Here is a 21,493-nt window from a genome sequence, read left to right on the forward strand (position 1 = left end):
AAGAAACACAGGATAAAGAAACAGAAAGGAGAGGCTCTAAAGGGGAAAGAAGTCACTAAAAATAAATAGAAATATAAATCTCTAAGGATGGAGGGAATCAGGTATAATAAATAATTTCATGTAAAATCTTAAATGTCACAATTAATAAAACTAAAGAAAAGTAAGTTAATATAAATAAAGCTTTTAAAATTTGCTAATGGGTCATACTTGCCATGGACTTCCCCCAGTGAGTAGTTGCAACATTCAGTTTTCATCCCTAAATTTTGTAATAACAAGGAGGTAAATGAACTGATACAGTAACTGATTGCACAACTGCTGTCAGTGTAGTGTAGTGATTACAAAATTCAGGACTGTAACTGTATTGAGTCCAGAGCTGAAGAATGTTATAAAGATTTGTATGTATATTAACAAATTATATCTATAATAATATAATAATAATTATATATATATATATATATATATATATATATATATATATATATATATATATATATATATATATATATAGGTGTGCCTGTGCACGTGTGAGTCAATGCTTTAGGCTGCTGGTTGGGAGTATTTGGGATAAGTGCAAAATTGTTTGAGTCAAACTCAGTGAAACTCTCTGCCCTTGTGTCATGTGAGTTTACCCACATTAGATCAGCTGTGCTGCCTCACTGCATCTTGGTGTGACTCAGCACTGGCTCTGTGTCTCTGCCCTGCTGCTCACTGTGCGCTCTCTCTCTCTCTCATATGCGGGACAGGGTTGGCTATGAGGTGATTAGATCATGCAAATACATTATTTATAACACTTCACTCTTTCTCAGGCCTTTATGGGATTGCCTAGCAACCAGGGAATTGTATTTCACCACCAAGAGGTCTGCTAATGAGGGAGAGATAGAAAAAGATACATGGATTGTGGTGTGTTTCTGTGTGTGTGTGTCTCCATACTTTGACAGTTTAAAGCCATGAAATGGTTAAATATATTTATCTGTTTATTGCTGGGTAATTCTGTTCGTAAAATCTTTCATGAAGGTTAAAAGAAATACAAGTACATATTTATATAGTACAAGTAGCAGTTTCTTGTAAGAAATGTATATTTTGAGAGGTGGCTAGAAGGACACTGGTTAAGTCTTCTTGGCAGTTCAGGTCGTCTCACTGACTCAGTTGTTAAACTGCATTACCAGTGCACATAATTTAGAGGAACATTCCTGCTAAATTGAAAGGTTTAGGTGTTTCTCCAGCTGTTGCTAACCTTATACAACAGTCACCACACCAAGATATTTTAGGAGTCTTATGCTAGATGCTGCACATATCTATAGATGGTCCCAAGATATTAGGACCTAAGATATTCTAGGTATTGTAGTGAGAGAACATCTACAGATTGTGTAATAAAGAAATTTAAAACATTTAAAGTATTGATTAGTAAAACCAGACATAGGACACTCCCTACAATTATTTTGCTTCCTTGTTAAAAAGGACACATTGACACATGTAAATTCCAATTTATTCAAACTCATGCTTTATTCTCATTGTGCAAGCAAATAAATGCATATTGCCCAGATAAACTGTTTTAAATATCAATTACTCAAGTCACCAATGACTGTTTCCAGTGGCTGCGCTCCCTCTGCTGTACTGTAATAGAGAGATAATGGCTCTGTTAAAGGCAGCTGATCCACACATGGATCATGTCTGTGTCCAGCAGGATTAGCAGGTCCAGGCAAAGGTCTCCGCTGAGCTGTGTCCCACAGCGGCCCAGGAAAGCTGCAGGATCTCTGAGCTGCAACGCTGCCATTCACCCTCACTGTGTGCCAACGACCCGTTAAACACCAGTACACAACACTGCCCTAGAGCGTCCTGGTTGACGTCACCCCTGTTCATGCTCTATTGATGTTCTCCATGCCAGTGTTGCCCCATCCAGCTTTTTGAAGTCTCTGGGGTCACAGACCTAACAAGTCAATGATCTACAAACATTTTCTGTGTTCAAAAGAGCTGTCTCCCTACATACAGTGGGACAAAAAAGTATTTATTCAGCCACTGATTGTGCAAGTTCTCCTACTTAGAAACATGAGAGAAGTCTGTAATTTTCATCATAGGTTCACTTCCAGGAAATCACATTGTAGTGTTTTTAAAGAATTTATTTGTAAATTATGGTGGGAAATAAGTATTTGGTCAACAACAAAAGTTCAGCTCAATACTTTGTAATATAACCTTTGTTGGCACTGACAGAGGTCAAACGCTTCCTTTATGTCTTCACCAGGTTTGCACACACTGTAGCTGGTACTTTGGCCCATTCCTCCATGCAGATCTCCTCTAGACACACAACGGACTGTCAACTCCCTCCACAAATTTTCTATGGGGTTGAGATCTGGAGACGGCCACTCCAGGACCTTGAAATGCTTTTTACGGAGCCACTCCTTCGTTGTCATGCTGGAAAACCCAGCCACGTTCCATCTTTAATGCTCTCACTGATGGAAGGAGGTTTTGGCTTAAAATCTCATGATATATGGCCCCGTTCATTCTTCCCTTAACATGGATCAGTCGTCCTGTAATAAAAACTAATAAAAACAGCCCCAAAGCATGATGTTTCCACCCCCATGCTTCACAGTAGGAATGGTGTTCTTGGGATGCAACTCAGCATTCCTCCAAACACCACGAGTTGAGATTTGGTTTCATCTGACCACATGATATATTCTCACGCCTCCCCTGGATCATCCATATGCTCTCTGGCAGACTTCAGAGGGGCCTGGACCTGTACTGGCTTAAGCAGGGGGACATGCCTGGCACTGCAGGATTTGAGTCCTTCTCAGTGTAGTGTGTTACTGATGGCAGCCTTTGTTTCTTTGGTCCCAGCTCTCTGCAGGTCATTCATTAAGTCCCTTTGTGTAGTTCTGGGATTTTTGCTCACCGTTCTCATGATCATTTTGACCCTGTGGGATGAGATCTTGCGTGGGGCCCCAGATCGAGGCAGTTTATCAATGGTCTTGTATGTCTTCCACTTTCTTACAGTTGCTCCCACAGTTGATTTATTCACACAGACCTGCTCGCCTATTGTAGATTCACTCTTCCGAGCCGGTGCAGGTCTACAATTTTCTTCCTGGTGTCCTTCAACAGCCCTTTGGTCTTGGCCATGGTTGAGTTTGGAGTCTGACTGTTTGAGGCTGTGGACAGGTGTCTTTTATAAAGATAATGAGGTCAAACAGGTGCCATTAATACAGGTAACGGGTGGAGGACAGAAGAGCTTCTTAAAGAAGAAGTCTGTGAGCCAGAAATCTAGCTTGTTTGTGGGCGACCAAAAACGTATTTTCCACCATAATTTACAAATAATTTCTTTAAAAACCCTATAATGTGATTTCCTGGATTTGTTTTTTTTTTTTTTTTCTCTTATTTGGTCTCTCACAGTTGAAGTGAACCTATGATGAAGATTACAGACCTCTCTCATGTTTCTAAGTAGGAGAACTTGCATATTCAGTGGCTGAATAAATACTTTTTTGCCCCACTGTAGGGATATCAGAGGCACATGAAAGCGTATGGTTTATATAAGCCTCACCTGGTGATTTAGGTTCAATGTTCTAAATGAAAATAATCTTGTTAGGCATAATTGTCTATTTAGAAAATAATGCTGGACATGATGCTTAAAAATAAAGTAAATATTTTCTGAAAAAAAAAATCATCCTTGCATTGCTGCAAGTCACTGTGTTAGAACTAAAATATTTAAAAGCTGGATTTGGTGAGGGTTTCTTTACAGGTGGAAATCTTAGGCACTAAACGACTCTGGCTGGATAGGTTAGATACCCAAAGAGCAAAGGCATAGCTCTCAGTTCTGATATAAATGCCAGTGTTGTGATAGTAAGTGGTTAACAAGTCACAAGTGATGCTGTAAAAGTATTCTTCTGTCTAAAGTTATAAAGTCAAGTGTATCAGGGGCTATTTTTTAACTGTGAAATACCTGGGAGTTAATGTAACTACAGCAGCATCTCAGTTTTCTATCACTTTACATGCTCATTAGGGCAGAACCTATGTTTGCTTGACAACTATCAGCTGGAAAGCATTTGTCACTTAAGTGTAACAAATTTTTCAGTAATGGGGAGGCAATGCCTTGCCTGCACGCAAATCCATAACCACCACCATCAAACCCTCCCACCCCTGACCAGATTCCCCTCTCACACATGCACATTCCAACAAAAGTTGGTCAGTCAAGTTCAAATGTGTAGGGCAGGAAGCAGGTCGTGTCACGGTGACACAGCTCCAGGGACCTGGAGGTTGTGGGTTCAACTCCCGCGCCGGGGAGCTTTCTGTGAGGAGTTCTCCCTGTGTCATCAGTTTCCTGCGGGTGCTCCGGTTTCCTCCCATGGTCCAAAAACACACCACTTTGCACTCAGTGATTCTGGGTAGGTTCCGGACCCACCATGACCCTGAACTGGATAAGGGTTATAGATAATGAATGAATGAATGAGTTTTATGTGAGTAAACTGTCTGTTTTGCTCAGAGAATTGGCTGTGAATCCATTTTTCTTGACTACAAGTGTTTGTGCACTTTGATTCCATAAAAAACCATTTTTGATAACGTGTTAAATGGGTAAAAAAATCTAAAGATTGAGTGATGGATTTTTAAACCTTTAAAATGTTCTTCACACTCACATGTCCCTTAAACAAACATGCACAGTAAATTCACCAGTGTTAAATCAACACTGTTAGTGTAGTAATTTACCACTCTCAGTGTTAATTTAACACTGGAGAATTTGCTGTGTGGTTATTTATGGAACCCAAAGTGGTTTTTCTATGGCATTGCTCAAAGTTCCCTTTGTAGCACCTTTATATTTAAGAGTGTACACAACATATTACAGGGCATTATGGGATTGTGAGTACTGAAAGATCTTCACTTTGTTATCAGACACCTCTACAGCGTGAGAGACTCCCATGATAGCAGTATGTAGTGAATAGTGCAGAGTTTCAGATATAGCCAGTGACTCTCTCTTTGTCTTTGTTCGCTGTTGTGTCAGCAAGCTCTGCATTTCTTGTCATGTGTTTCAGATCTGTTTTATAGGGTTAGAAAAATGTGTGTTGTCAGGGGAACTGCAAGCACCCATTTCACAAACCTGTAACAACTATTTTCCTGCGAGTGCTGAGCACTTGTTTTTCATACCCTCTTCCCTCCATCTCTCTTCTATTCCTCTACAAGGAGTCACTCTCTTCTTCTGCTCTCAGCTTTTGAAGTGCCCGCATAATCAGCAGCCATCTGTTGCCGCTGAGAAATAGCAGAGCTCCCTGTGTGTGCTTGTGTTTTCCCTTTCTCTGTCATTACAGTTCCCCCTCCTCATCTCATACCTCTAGTTTAGTTTGTGAGTTACTGAACAGCATGTGCAAGTACTTTAATGTGTGTGTGTTTTTTGACATGAGGGAGTATGTAAATGCAATTGCAGTCTGTGGCTGTGAGGCTAAAATGAGCCAAGTCAACGCATACTAACAAATCCATGTATATATTCCCTCAAAAACTCATATCATACTCTCGATGCCGGTTCAGCTGTCTGTCTTTCTCTTTCTATCTCCCTCTCTCTCTCTCCCCTCAAAAGCCAGTTTCATGCTTCATACATTGAATGGTTTGGATATTCTTTAACAGTAATTATATGTGAGGATAACTTTTCATTCATTCATTCATTTTCTGTAACCGATTATCAAGTTCATGATTGTGGTGGATCCAGAGCCTACACTTTAAATTCACTAGCATTAAATCAACACTGTTAGTGTTAAATTAACACAAAGAGTGTTGACCTGTTTACACTTTTACACTAATGGTTGATTTAATACTGGTGAATTTGCTGTGTACGTGGAATTGTACTGGGTACAAGGCAGGACTCTGGAGGGGGCACCAGTCCACCAGTGTATCACACACTTACACTTTCACACCTGTAGACACTTGAATATCCAATCCAGCTACCAACATTTGTTTTTGGACTGCAAGAGGAAACAGGAGCAAATGCAGGAAAGCCACACGGACGCAGTGAGAACAGATCTCACAGACATTTAACCGAGGCAGGGTTCAAACACACAAACCCAGGACCTTGGAGCTGTGTGTTAGCAACAGTATTTGCTGCAACACCATGCTGTCAGGGAACCAGGTTGTATATATATATATTTATATATATATCAGTGGCGGATGCTGGTCTTTAAAGGAGGGGAAGCTCAATTTCGGCCTACATCATAAAAATTTATTTATACGTAAAATCTCCATTCCGTTCCTTTTCAAGAAAATGATGTGTGACCCTGTCGTACCAACAAGGCGTCTTTTCCAGGGACTTGACTAGTGTCCTCTTAATGGCCAGCAGAGCTAGGCTTCTTAAACAGCCTTGGCCCATGTGAAGTGTGTCCGCCTGTGAGTGCTTTGTGAGGGTGGTGGGGCTCAGCAGCACCCGCTGGACAGAAACTGCGATAGAAGTCAGAAAGAGTGATAGAATCAGTCTCCAAACACAAGCAGCTACAAAAAAACCCACCAGAAATAGAAGCTTGATTTGTCGCTAGTCATTTTTAACAAAGAAAATGCCACTAAGAGCATAAAGAATGTCTCAGGTTCAACTCAGAACAGAATGAAAATGTAATGCTCCCACGGATCTTCCAAAGGATCGCTGATTCGCTCATTTTGCTGTCAATCAAAAAGGGATTCAGCCTCAGACAGATCATCCAATCATCATGCAGAAGCTGAGCGTCCGGGCCAGTCGAGGCCAGCCCACTGTCCCATAGACCCCCAGAGACGCTGAGCGTCCGATGGGCGGGACAAAGCCCAGCATTTATCCAATGACTCGTCTCGTTTCGCTGTACTTTGCTGCTTCACTATTGGAAGCTGCGGGAATGATTGAGAGGAAAGCCGCGTCTTTACCAGTGATAAAAAGCTGATTCTGAACAAAAGTTTAGCGCGTTGTAGTGCATATTTCTTCAATGACATGTACACACAATAGTATATATTTGATCACTTATTTTTTGACATTTTATGGGAAGCTGAGCTTCCCTTGCAGTCTTAGAGCAATCGCCTCTGATATATATATATATATATATATATATATATATATGTGTGTGTGTGTGTGTGTGTGTGTAACCTCATATATAATTTGCACGTTGTTTATGTTCTACTTGTGTCCCCCATTGTAAAATATAATAAGAAATAAGCCTTGTTGCTGACACATAATAATATATAAAAAAATTATAATAAATATATATAAAAAATAAATAATAATAAAAATAAAAAAAGCAGGCACACCCTCACCTGGGCTTGGGTGGTCAAGAGCCTTTTCTTGAAGCCAGCTGGAATGAACCCAGGAGATAAATGGCTGTGCCAGTGAGAATAAGTGAGTGATCCTAACATACACTTTGTAAAGGGGAAAAAATAAATGTTAATAAAAGGGGAGAGAGGGAGATTGTGAGAGTGAAATCTGCATATTAAGACACCCTTGCCTGGTCTCAGACATGCTCTGGGTGTGTTCAAGTGTGTAATCCTATTTCTAATTGGGGGGGTGGTGATGTCTTTGTGCTGGTTGAGTTGTACCATGCTGTGTTGTTTAAGTGTAGAATGCTATATGAAAATTTGCGCTTTTCCACCAATTCGCGAACAAAATTGTTGGCGCGTTTCCACCGACAAACTGGTTCACGAACTAAAACCTGTCGTTCCCCATTGGAACCAAAAAAGATTTTCAGCGCAAAACGTGACGTCGTCCGTGGGTGTGTCGAGGTTCAGTAACTCAAGAACGTGCTCAAATACAGCGTTATCGCGCAGTGGAGCTGGACTATGTAATGTTACAATGATTCATATAAATGGTAATACTAAATAAAACAAGAACTTTCCCGCTTTTAGGCGCGATACCATGTCTGTTCACACACGTATTATATCTCACTCTGCTCTGAGACCACGGTAAACAAAGAATAAACAATGACCTTGTCGTGACTCTAAAAGTTTATCTAACAGTTTTCAGCTACAGCCACGCCCCACGCTGATGACGTATTCCTTATTCCTTATTCTCCTCGTCTGCTGTCTGTGTTATTGCTGAGAACACTCCACCAACCAATATCTAGTCAGTCATTCCAAATGGCCAGAAACTGACCACTGAAAAGTCTAGTCGAAGATCAATGCAAATGATCAGTGTGTGAAAGTGTGATCCATTTGCACAAACATCAATGTCCCTGCAATACTAAGAACTATACAACACCCAAATAATATTTCAATTGTGGTCTTGACCATTAATGAAAGGAAAAATGGGAGTATGCAATTATGTAAAGAATGTCATATTAATGAATTCCCTACTCAGTCATATCTACTAATCTTCTACTCATATTCTCATTTTTAATATAAATCTTCTACTCATTTACTCATTTAAATTTTTAAAGTAAAATCTGTTTTCACTTTGACATTAAGAGATTTTTTTCTGGTCAAAAAGACTTGAAAAGAATTGCAACTGCATTTGCAGAACTTGAAAAGAATGTATTTTCTCTCACTTTGTTCACAGGGTAAACTGTTGGTACGTACGGGCCGAGAGGGTCTAGGGGAAAAGGTTTTACGGGATGCTGTGCAGTCCCACAGTGTGTCCCACGAGGCATGGAGCGGCCTGGGCGAGGCACTGCAAAGTCGCGCCAGCACTCAGGCGCCTGATTGCTTCCTCACTGCGCTAGAGCTAGAGGCCAGCTGCCCCATCAGACCCTTTACAATCATCCCCAGAGAACTCTGAGAACACGCCCCGAGGGACAGACATATGTCTGTACACATGCACTGACACATATACTCAAACATGCGCAAACATGCACATTTTATGAACAACGTACTCCATCCCTGTTTTCTGTGTTCCCTTTTCATGATGATTGTACATCTCCTTTTTCCTGTCATGTTGAATTTGTTTTCTGAATCATAGCTGCGGTAAACATGTTGTCTCTTATGTAATTAATGTGTTAGTTATTACACTACAATTTGTTCTTAACGTAAATGCACTTCCTCCAGTATGTCTGCTTCCACACACATACATCACATATTTATATGACACAATTGCACAAGCACTCTCTGCATTGGCTCGAAACACTTACAACAACCACTCAGTGTAAAAATGGCTGACATATACAAAAGGAGGATGCATAACAGTTCCGTATCACTGAAGTTTTTGTACAAATAGATCAACAATGTGGCACATTTCCAGTCATTATTTTAAATAAAAAGAACTGGTTTATTAATGTTTTGGTGTTTTACTGTGTTTATTCAAACATTGTTCCTTTTCACAGAGCAATTTTATGTGCTTCATTTATTGTGTGTCTAATTCCCTCTCATTCGTTCCATGCCACTGTCCACAGCTCTCGAAAGCGAGCTCCATGGCTGGAGCTTAGTGAGATCTTATGTAACATTTCCAGTGCTGCTGTGAAACTGTAAGCCCAGTTTTTCTTTTCTCTGAGGCTGCAGTGGTTGCCTAGCAGCCTGGCCCCTGTTTGAGTTACTGGGGAGAGACTGGGAGGGAGCTTCAGCTCCTCTCAGCTTTTGGGCCTTCCAACATGAGGGCCTAGTCAAAAAAAGAGTACACTTAGCCATGGGCTGTTTTCTTTTTTTTTCTTCTGTTTGATGCAGAGGCTCAGGCTGTTAATAAGAGGGAGGGATGCGCAGTAGACGATGGGAGCTGGGTTATGTAAGTGCTGTTAAGTGGGTTCCTTAAAGCAGAATGGATGTCTGCTCAAAGCCAAGAGCATGATGTGGAAAATAAAAAGAATAATCTTGCCTATTTGTTGCCTGAAGTGCAGTAGGTTCATCACGTAGCGAGTATTCTCTGCTCACAAACGGATGTTTTCTCAACAGGCTAGTGGTTATGTTGCATCTTTTTGTGCTGTTCACTTGACGCATACCTCTCTCTCTCATCTGGGTGTGTAAACTGTCACTTCTCCTCCTCTCTCATCACTCCATGTTCCTTATCTTTTCTAACCTCACTTTCTCAATCTCACTCGCCTGCTCTCCTTCTCAGTGTGTGTTAATAGTTGGAAGCACGGTAGGCGGGCGGTAAGGGGAGATGAATGGGATGAATAGATCTGGTGGAGCTGGGTGATGTATAGGGCCACATGGGGAGGTCATGACAGCGGCTGGTAAAAGGAGACAGATAAATGAATGGCGTGGCATGCTGCTCTGACATCTGCTGATGAAGGGTGCAAGGCAGTGCTATTCATCCACTCCACAGCCTGAATAATTAGGCAAGCCAGTAGATCCCTGCATTTCTCAGTTTCCCCTACTCACATGGCTCAGGCTCTGACTGAAGGGACCACACACTGATGCAAGAAGAGAGAGAGAGAGAGAATCATTAGAAGGACAAGACAGATCAGTGGATGTGAGATATGGCAGTATTTTCAAATGGAGCTGTTTTGATGTGAAAGTGTGTCCTTCAGGTGTCTCATTCTTAATCACTTTATTACAGACACAATGCTTGTTTGAGTCCCTGCAAAAGCTTAGTCTTGCAGGGCATCTGCATCTGCCTGCCTGCATTCTTTGACTGTACACAGTACACATTTGTGAAACTCCACAAACTCAAGTTCTCCTTGCCCAATTAATGGAGTAGTTTGTAAGAAATTAGCTGTCCCCCAAGTGGGGCAAATACTTGACTAGCAAAAATATACACTATGGTATATGGTATAAACCAAATAGTTTTTGAAAAAAGAATATTGAATAGGCCCATTTTCTAACTTCGCTTTACCCATTACAATGAAATATTCTGTTTTTGTTGCTGAGCTGGGTAGTAGATCATTCTCAGTGCTGCGGTGACACTGACATGTTTTTGTGATGTGTAGTTTTGATGAGTGGATCAGACACAGCAATGAAGCTAGGGCTTTTAAAAAGTGTGTCCACTTACTGTCGGACCTATTAGACACACACACATACCCTTGTTGGTCCACCTTGTAAATGTGAAGTCAAAGACAAAAGCTGCACTTTGTGATAATTATTGCTGATCAGCATATGTGGATATACGTAAATACAATGGCTTTCACAATGCTGACAAATTACATCTCTCCTGATATGAGGATGAACAGTCCTAGGTGTTTCTAAGTGTCCTAGTTTCTACTACTCTTACCTGATGTGTTAGACCTCTCAGCCCTGGTCTGTATCCATTGTGTGTTTGTAGGCTTCTTCTCTGATTACTGGCTCACACATGGCCTGCGGTTCTTGTGGCTGCAGTGGGAGGCCGGACTTTGAGCAGGTCAAATGTCCAGACTGGGTTACAGTACTGACAGCAGGGAGCTCCACCACCTGACTGATGTGTTTGTTTTTTGATGAGGCGATTGAAGGTGTGCGAGGAAAGCTGGCCAGATGTGCTCACTCTTTCAGCAGACAGCAGTATAAATGCAGAATAACTTTGACCTTACTGTCATGCCCTTCACCCAAATCTGTGTTAACTAAAATGTTACATAGTTACATCTTATTAGTTTCTCACGATTTATCATTATAGGGTTAGCAGTTAATATTATATATGCCTGCCTCTTCTGCAACTCTGATAGTCACGAAAAGCTTCCTAGCACCATGGTCATGCCTTAATACGGTATTGTTTATCTGAACCATTTCCTTTATTGGAGTGGAGACAAACAAGCTAATCATGCACAAAGTCACCCTCTTCATATTTCACAAACACCAACAATAGGGCTACTCTCAAATGAGTGCCATCCAACCCTCAAGCCTCTTCAAAGATGCATGAATCATTTAACTGAGGTCTACCGTAGTACTAACGCACCTGTCAATGTCCAAGTCAAATGATCTGAGACCACATGCTGCTTTTGTTTTGCTTGACGTGTGCTCTGAGCATGACCCTGGCTCAAAAGACTTTTCAGCTCCTCCAAGTGCTTGGGATGTCCCTGAGCCAAAGGACTAGAGTTTCACTATCAATGTTCTATTTTTAGGAAGAAACAAACATGGAAATTGTTGACATTTTTTCTGTGCATCTAATGCAAGTCAATGATGACTTCATGCCAACAATGCAGACAAGGTTAGCTGGGGGCACAGTCTTTGATAGCTGGCGTAAATCTTAGTGTCTAGCCATACGCACAATAATACTTACTGAATGTGTTTTAGAACAAAGTGGCCATATCCTTGCTGTTTCTTGTTTGTGCTGATGCCAGATGCTTTTCAGAAACCAAAGAAGACTTAATCCTCTCATACATTCTGGCTTCTGCTACTTTATCGCTACTCCTTCTTAGAGGATTTTGCTGTTTGAATTATAGCACTATACTGAAATAAATTAGAATGCTTTTATTTAGATTCCAGCACACTTACTTCATAATTTATACTACGCATAAGCTTTTCCAGAGTTCCTGGAGGATGGACTGTTTGCTGTGTGCAGCTTGAGTGCAGTGGCTTGTTTAAATGTAAAAGCCGAGCTAGGGTCAGGCCAATGTGAAAGACGAGAGGGCTCATACATGAAAAATTTAAAGGCAAACAGTCTGACAGCTTGAGAGAAAGTATCAGATCATCAAAAGTCAAAATATGTTAGAGAAAAGGTATTTGTTTAATTACTGAGAGAGTTGGAGGATTAGCTTGAGATGACGTGACCCCTGAGATCAACATTATTATAATAGACATTAATTCACATGAAACTGTGGTTTGTACTTTCATACATTTGGTCATAAAGCACTGAGATGTGTTGAGATCTTCAGCTCTGTTATGGTATGCTTTCTTTTTTGTAATTAGAGCGGATACAGTTAAGCATCTTATTTTAAACAACAAACCTAAAATGGCAAATGTTTTATAATCATTTTTGAGGATGTTCTTTTTCCTGCATTACTTTATACTTTAAAAAAAAAAGATTTAAAAAATTATAGTATTGGAATTTGCTTAATGTATGACTGTATAAGAAGATAATCTGAAGGTATACAATTTTCCACTAAGTGTGATAACTATCGAAGCTAATGCTAAAATTAGAGATAGCACAATACATTTTTTAATATATATATATGGATATTCAAACCTAAATTACAGACAGAAAGTGAGCCTTCCCAAATGTATTAGGCACAAGGAAGGAACTCACCCTGTACAGGGCACCAAGCCACTTAAGAGCATCACAATCACCTAGTTGCTCATACAACCAATACACTGGCCTACACTTGATTTTGGATTGTAGGAAGAAACCAGAAAAAAACAAGAAGAAAGAAGAAATGCATGGAGACATGGGGAGAATACACCAGTGTCCTGTACTAAGGATAGTGCACAGAAACCTAGAACCCTGACGTTGTGACCCTTACAATGACACTACATGCAGCAACACAGTGCCAAATTGATCCACTATTACTTTTTAAGCTTTAACATGTGCTACTGTTGATTCAAGCACCAATGTCTTTTTCTGCTGATATAATTTGTGTCTATGTAGAGGCTTTTGCTTAATATATGTTTGCAACACATGAAAAAACAAGAAGACTATACATTTTTATTTACCTGTCTTTTGACCTGGGGGAGCAAAATAAAGAAAATAAAGAAAACTGCACCTTCCACTTGGGGCGCTTAGAACTCATGACACTGTGATGGTTTTGGAACCTCTTACACACATTTTACTCTCTGGCTCTGTTTAGTCTTGTGTGCGATGGAGAGTGCTGAAAACAGCTGTTTCATTGTGTGACACTGACCTCTTTGTTCCAATTGAATGAGTTAGACAAGCGTGAGGGTCATCACAAAAGCGTGGGTATTATATGGACAGCCAGCCTGCATTCAGAGCATGGCATAGCTGAAATAGCTGCGAGGCACAACAGCAGGACATAGAGCAGAGAAAGTGGAATAGGTAGATAATGAGCTAGGGTTCTGCCTATATGCATGCTAAGTAAAAGATAGTGGGCCTAAAAGCAAGGGAAGAAATGTTCTGTTGCAGTTTGATCCTTTGGATGCATGCAACAATTAACTTGTCTGAGATAACATTCATTTGCTCATCTGTGTAATACCATATGCAGCTAATGTGAAATTAATAAGAACGTCAGAAACAAAGGCTGTTTTGCTTTTTAATGTGAACAGGAAAAAAAATATGCAGCAGTTTGTCAAATGCTAGTTCAGAGATGATGCAGTGACTATGAAGATGAATGGTCCATGCATGGCTGGGAAAGTGATATAAAATGGAGTTTTAAAGTGCATTACGGAAAAAGAGTCCATGAACACAACTCATGTTGGCCTCGGTGGCAAGCCAAGGGCCCCTCTGCCATGAGGGATCATATGTGCCAGGTCCAGGAGTCCTCTGTCAGAGCCAAAAGAAAAGTGGGCCACATTATTAGTAAATATTATTTTAAAGAGATATATTTACATTTTAGAGAGATTAATATTTTATAATATACAATTAAAGTCTGATGTAGGGACAAACTCAAACAGGAAACAAATATATACAAATTAAATCTCTTATATTTCTGCTGATAATAATATATCTCAGAATTTTACCAAAATGTTTACAAAGTGGATGAAAGGGCACTGGAACTCACAGAGCGCACGCTGTGAAGGCGAGGCACTGTAGACCTGAAGCAGGATGTGATGCCATTAGCTGGACTGGGCTTCAGTGTGTATTGACCCGGGGGTGGTCCTTCCTTCTAAACACATCAATATAAAGAGAAAAACCTAATAAATGGCCAAAAAGTAGGTTTTACACAAGTATTGAAACTATCCCATTCCTGCAGATGAGCAAGTGATGTGTTGAAGCAGGAATGCAAACAAAACAGCTACATTACAATTCACAAAGAATTTTTTTATTTCCTACCAGAAAGCAAAAGGAGAGAGGAACACCCACACAACAAGATCCCTGGAGACCTGGGCTGCATTACCCTGCTCTGGATGAGCTGCTGCTATTATTATGTGCCACTTAACTCCAGCAGCAGCTTCAACATGATCTGGCCTGGCTTGCTTTGCGGTGTGTGGAAAGCTGAAGTGCATCCTAGGCGTTAATGCAGGTGTATTTCACAGGGGCTTTTAAAAGGGGACACAAGGGGAAATCACTTCCCACTGCCTGCCACCTAATGAGCAGCGTGCCAAACAGCTCTCTGTGGCGTGGCCCCACCACTGGCCCACATGCCGCTGCAGATAGTTGCCTCATAGCATAAATGTCTGCCGAGCCATTGACCTTTTCTTTCATTAAAAGGGAGGCAGTGTGCCCAGGAGGCGCCTCATTCTAGCTGCCTCCATCTTAACTACCACAAGAGCACAGGAATCTTTCCAGCAAGTTGGGTGTCAACATCTCGGCTGGACTTTAAGATGAAACAAAGCAAGGGCTTTCAGTCGAAAGTCTGATTCATGCCGGCCACCTGTGTGAATTTAATGAAGACTGGTACACTGCTAAATCTAAATGAAGGTTTTATGTTCTGGTGTGTGTGTGTGTGTGTGTGTGTGTGTGTGTGTGTGTGTGTGTGTGTGTGTGTGTGTGTGTGTGTGAAATAATAATAATAAAAAAAAACTGTTACACTTGTGCAGTTTAGATTAGAAATTATCACAGCTCATTCTACATGTCCAACATAGACATTTTTTGTTAACTGACAGTTGAAGCACCTTGGCCTTGTTTGTTCTGAACATATACACTGTCAAAATTATTTAGCCAGAAATTTGGTGGATGGCTTTTCACTTCAGTGACTTCAACCATAAGAGCATGCGTGAGCTCCGGGACTAATGTTGGATAATTGGTTCCATGGTTCCACATTGTTAGACCTGTTTTAGGGGGGCTATATTCAACAATGCTCCTCTCTGTCTCTATATTAACAGTGTAATGGAACTTGGGTGCACTAGGACCTGGGGGACCTGCTGCTGTTACTGCATGTCCATTTGATGCCTTTGGCTATTGGTCTGTATTGCTTTCTTGACAGAATATGCTCATGTAGTGGCTTGTTCACCTGCTGGCCAGATTTGTGGATCACACAGCATTTATGTGTGGATTGAGTAAAATTCTAAAGTAAAAGTCTCAAAATCCAAAAACCCACGAGAGGAAATTAATAAAAATACATCATGGAAAACAAGCTGATCCACAAACACAGATTCAACACTTAATAAATAAAGTTTAAATGTGAGAATGTGGTTTTACAAGTATATGCAATGTAAATTTAAACAAATGTATTTATTTTCACATAAAATTATGATATATCAATGAAAAACAAAAACATGTATTCATGAATTTAACAGTATTGGGATATATTTATTTGTGAATATTGAAGCATATTTGTGACTTTGTATTAACATTTATGCATTTGTCAAGTATTTTGAGACTAATCTCTCTCCAGCTCTGCTTTCAGACAGAACTAATGTTAGCACCGTGTCCTGGAGAAACTACATTCCATTCTCCCTCAACAAATCACATAAATTTTTTTAAATCAAAGTAATTCTTTATTCATAAAAATCACATTAGATGAGTCCTAAATAAGCAATTCATTCTATGACATTTTGACTGGACATATGTAATGAGGATGAGACATTTAGACTCTCAGACCAATAAGGTTCTTTCACTTCAGATCTTACTGTAATTAATTAATTGATTCATTCATTGTCTGTAACCCTTATCCAGTTCAGGGTCGCGGTTTGTCCAGAGCCTACCTAGAATCACTGTGCACAAGGAGGAAACACACCTTGGAGGGGGCGTCAGTCCTTCACTCACTCACACATTCACTCACACACTCACACCTTTGGACACTTTTGAGTTGCCAATCCACCTACTAACGTATTTTTGGACCATGGGAGGAAACCAGAGCACCCGGAGGAACCTTAGTTTTTAATATTAACACCAACCCAGATTTAAAAAAAAAAAAACCTTAAATGACATCTAGAAAAATTAAGATAAAGCTAAATAATTTCCATAGTGAAATATAAAAAAGAAAAAAGTCTGAAGTGAGTCAAAATATACAAGAAAAAAAAAACCATTTTGAGTAAAATGCAGCACTGCTACCTTTCAAAGTAAATGAGATTTTTTTCCAATCTGAGGAAATACATCTTGTCACAGAGCCACATGGAAATCAAAGGAGGCCTTGAGGACATACAAACAATATACAACGCCTTGCCACTAAAGAGGTGAATGACAGTATATTCAATTCAGTACCAGTGAGTGAGGGTTATCATTAATCTCTAGTGACGTGCCAGATTGGTTCTGTATCACAACCTTTTCAACTCAAGGGTAAAGGATGAAGCCCCATCATTCCAAAGACAGCAGTTCCACTGCTCCATAGCCCAGCCCTCTTGCTGACACCTGGTATTGGGGCATGGTGGACTTAGGATAACAGGTAGCTGCTCCAGAGTGTATCATTGCATTTTAAGCTTCTCTGTCGATAATTCACAAACTGTTTACTGAACATCCACAGACACCTTAAAGTAGCTGTATTCAATAATACTCAATGGGTGTCCACCAAGAAATGTTTCATCCAAATAGGGCTATCTATAATTATTACAATAATCATACAGCGTTTTTACTACTTAACCTTTGACAGAACACGTGTCTTACAATAGATGCAATGCCATTAAAACCAAACAAAGCCCTAACATTCAACCTAATGACACCCAAAGGGTGGCTTAGCACCCTTGCTTCTGTCACCACCTGACAGCTGACAGCCACTACATAACCAGCTGCCTCACAGTGCAGATTACTGTGAGCAAATCAGCATCACACACATATGGATAAAAATATGAGCAATTTATTGTTGCTTTCTTTTAAGAGGATTGAAAATTAATTCTAGTAATATGTGGAGTCTATATTGTAAACTACATTACTTAGACTTTGTCATGAGTAATCTATACTAAACTTGATGGTGGTGATTTTATTGTCATATGTTGTTTAGAATAGTAAAAAGGTGATTGTGTTTGTGGTTCCATTGACTTTTTTTTACATTCATATGTAACAACAGGAAACTTACAGTGAGGAAGCTGAGCCTCTGCACAGTAGAACGGAACATCACATGCCTGCAAGAGTAAAAGACAGAGAGTGTTTCATGGAAGAGGAGGACAACACTGTGAAAAAATGAGTATAGGATGAAGAGAAGCAAGGTGTACTATGACAAACTAAGATTGAGTCAAGGACACTTAGTTCAAAAATGGCTATTACTTGCAAGGAAATTTGGGGACAGGCTTCTCAATCACATTGTAGTGGCATGGGGAGAGATCCATGTCCTTGAAAATATACACACACATGGTAATTGCCATTTATTTCCTTTTTAACTTTTTGGCTTTTTTTAAAGTGAACAAGACCAAAGTGTAAAACACTTTCTGACAACTGCACAGTAGAAATCACAACACTGCTGAAAAAACACTCAGATAAATCTTACCCACCTTATCCCGGATGCCCAGGATGTAGTTGTTTGGTCTGGGGCAGTTCTTAAAGGAGTAGGAAGCCTGGTGCTGGAGAGCTTCTTGAGTGGAATCAGTGAAAATATAAGCCCCTGGAAGTAGCATGGCTCCATTTCGTACACACAAAATTTGTGGCTTACGATTAGAACCCTTAAAACCATAAGTCTTACGGACAGGGTTGAGGTTGTTCTCCTCTATAACATTTCGAAAATGGTAACTGCCAGGGATAGGAGTATTCTGAAAAAAAAGAAGAGTACTCATTAAAGTCCCCAAAAACTCATATCTCTTCATCCAATTTAAAGCTTTACTACTATTATTTCTACTTGGGGAAATGCATTGTAGAGATGCTGTTGGGATTGTTGGTGATGTAGCATGTAAAGTTCACATGGAACTGCTGGCACTGAGCATGCGTTAACGGTGCCAGTGGGACTAGGAACAGCCTTAGTCACCAGGGAGGCCAGTGTGGATTTATGGTTGTTGATGGTAAAGGGTAAGATAAGTGGGTAAAGCTGGCTTGGGGAGGGTGGGTTTAAATTTTGCTTTAACGTGAAACAGATCAGATAATTTTCAGGGCTCTGTGGACATGTAAAAGATGATCTTTGACCTCAAATTAAATATGAGTCAGTTTCGTCTGTGGTCCCAGATTGGACGTGTTTGCGATTTGTGGGCATGTTGTATGAGTGAACCGTCAGATCGGATACAGTTCCTCTCCTTGCGCTGGGGAGAGTCTTATAAAACTAAGAAGTACATATGCCCATTACCTCTTTGTGTCAGGGGCATAAATGATCCCACAGTGTAGCATATCGAGGAGAAAAAACTTTAAAATCTGTTAGCCACATTAGCATTGTCATCATAGGACATAATGGAAACCTGTTAGCATGACAGACTCCAGTGCATTTCTCTGCTTTGTGACCGATTCTGAGTGTTATTCATACACAGATAATATACAAGCTTTAGTAATTGCCTTTCTTCACTTGTGTTTTGTTTTAGTGTGTTACAAATTAGACACAAGCCACATATTCTTCAGTCTCATTCTTTTCCCCCTGTTTACAGGGTAAATAATCTGATCCTGCTGCCTGTGCACACTGAGAATCTGTTTTATCATGACTGCCTAAATCATTTCTCTGGTTTTGCTTAAAGTTTAATAAACTAATTCTCCCTGTCTGAAAATGGGATTGGTCAGTGAGAGATGTCTCTATACCGAATCACAAATGTCTCCCTACACCCTCCATAGGGCATAGTCAGTCATTAACTCTGATAGCAAGGAGACAAATGACCATGTTTGGTCTACTGAGGGCAAAGTTGGAGGTCCACTTGAGTTTTGTACAGCGTTTCCTTTGCAGACGATGAAATTATGATGAAATAATTTTAATTCAGCACAGTGTCAACATTTTCAGCATAATAATTTTATATCAGGTTTATACTCATTATTATATCTCTCATAGTTGTTCGTAATATTTGTATTAGTTTGTTTTCCAGAATAAAAGTCTCTGTGAATGTAAAATCTGTTTGAGGAGATTATAAATGAGTTATCTGAGTTATAATCTGAGTGGTCTGATGGTGGACCAGCAGTGGTCTACAGTCAGTGGTGTGCTAGTCTTTTTATGCCAGTGGACCGATATATGCTCACTGTCTGGGAAATAATGGTGTTGGAACTCATGTTTGGCATTATAGACAATTATTTTTTAGCTTGCTATAAGTTTTATGTTTCCTTGTCAAATTAGCTTCAAATTACTGTCTGGCTGCAGTACTGTTAGTTTAATTATCTGTGATGTTCACTATGTAGGGAGTATGGTACTTTGGGATGCAGCCTGTGCTCCTCTACTGACTGACCGACAAACAGAGATATGTTTAAAAATGGAACAAGGATAAATGGATACAATTTTCCCTCAGATTTATGAATGCGAACTGTCAAGAGTCAATTCTGATGTAAAGAAAAAAAATCAGAAGTGACTAAAGGGGCTTGTAATGTGAAAATATCCTTAGATGTAACTCTATGCCTTTATATGCCTTCACTTTCAATATGTGCAGAACTGTACATACACAATTAGTCTCAACTTCACTCCACCCATTCCATTGACACTCACTTGCAGCTCGAACCCTGACCCCATGAGTTGATGGGATTGGGTCCTTGGGTTCATGACGTTAACCCTGGCTTTCTGAATTCACCTGTCTGAAAATGTCTTAACACTAATGTCTTAAATATGAAATGCTCAGCCATAACACTGACTGCTTATTTCAGCCATGATACACATTCACATATAAAACCTATAGGTCTATCTGTTGTTTTGTAATTAATTTCATTAAAAAGCAAAATACATATATTTAAAAACATCACCTACCTTGACAGTCTGCATCCACCAACCAATTCTGTTTGTGGATTCTACTTTCTTATGACTCTAAACGTAATAACAAAGAACACAGCACTCTAGCACTGTTCATACATGTACAAATACCTCAGGCCACCTATGTTTACAACCACAGATACTAGATCTGTGCCTAAGAGCCTAAGAGCCTACTAGATACTCTTAGTGTAACATGATATAGTTGATTCACTGTAGTTGAGGGCTTTTTGTGCTGAACATGACTACTAAAACTTACCGCTGCAGGCCCACTGCTTTTCTCTTAACTTTGCAGAGCCTCTTTCTCTTCCCATGGTCATTTCTGTGTGGCTCCACACAAAGGCCCTATCTATTCAGAAAAAGACACCCTATAGCCTCTAACCGTTGCTTAGGTACGGCAGACAATCGCGTAGGGTGTTTAACTATTAATCAGACTATTTAGCATTTTCTCTTTTGTCCAAATGTTTTGCTTTGCTCTTCATGACCTCTGCAACCAAGTAAATACAGGAGAATATGTTTTTACTGTTTGTCTAACAAAATCTGGGGCATATGTCAACAGAAAGGGTGCATTCAAAACCAAATGACACTACAACTACAAATAAACTACGAATAAACATGCAAAATGTAAATATACTGCCACCATGCCTACAAATAACCGCCATGTGATCACACATTTATTTTCCCACCTATATTTCTCTGTAAGTGAGCTTTCAGGAAGTAATAGACCAACTGTTAACCCATACGAAGCTGGTAGTTAGTACTGTTTCTTGTGAGAGTTTTCACAAAAATAAAACACTAGAGCCGCTAGCGGCTATCTGCGGGTTCAAGCACTAACTGGCTTAATATGGCAGTCAAGTCAAATCTGACAACTCCTGTAGTATGAATTGATCGGGAGAGGATGTATTGAC

General features: G+C 40.0%; 2 protein-coding genes across 4 annotated transcripts in view; one reads left to right on the forward strand and one right to left on the reverse strand.

Moving 5' to 3' along the window:
• The window catches only part of ttc7a (tetratricopeptide repeat domain 7A), a 50,261-nt gene extending 41,117 nt beyond the window's left edge, over positions 1–9,144 (forward strand). For all 3 annotated transcript variants that reach the window (XM_066678785.1, XM_066678784.1, XM_066678786.1), the window contains one exon: positions 8,471–9,144. In XM_066678785.1, the coding sequence (XP_066534882.1) occupies positions 8,471–8,689 (219 nt within the window). In that variant the 3' untranslated portion in view covers positions 8,690–9,144. The remainder of the gene's footprint in view (positions 1–8,470) is intronic.
• A 4,901-nt stretch (positions 9,145–14,045) lies between these two features.
• On the reverse strand, positions 14,046–21,228 carry stpg4 (sperm-tail PG-rich repeat containing 4). Its single transcript, XM_066678255.1, has 7 exons — positions 21,220–21,228; positions 20,586–20,642; positions 18,226–18,480; positions 18,002–18,066; positions 17,814–17,859; positions 14,421–14,525; positions 14,046–14,182 (listed from the first exon to the last, which is right to left on the reverse strand). The coding sequence occupies exons 1-7, from the start codon at positions 21,226–21,228 to the stop codon at positions 14,072–14,074; spliced, it is 648 nt and encodes a 215-aa protein (XP_066534352.1). The 3' UTR covers positions 14,046–14,071.
• Between the last annotated feature and the right edge of the window lie 265 nt (positions 21,229–21,493).

The sequence above is a fragment of the Hoplias malabaricus genome, chromosome 8 (assembly GCF_029633855.1).
Source record: "Hoplias malabaricus isolate fHopMal1 chromosome 8, fHopMal1.hap1, whole genome shotgun sequence".
Lineage (NCBI taxonomy): Eukaryota > Metazoa > Chordata > Actinopteri > Characiformes > Erythrinidae > Hoplias > Hoplias malabaricus.

Bases quoted from the DNA above. Each gene is read 5' to 3' on its own strand.
- stpg4 (XM_066678255.1), bottom strand. The intron at 18,067-18,225 runs GTGGGTAAGATT...TATATTTTCAAG, and splicing joins TCCTGGGCATCCGGGATAAG to GACATGGATCTCTCCCCATG. The intron at 14,183-14,420 runs GTGAGTTCCAGT...TGGCTCTGACAG, and splicing joins GCCTTCACAGCGTGCGCTCT to AGGACTCCTGGACCTGGCAC.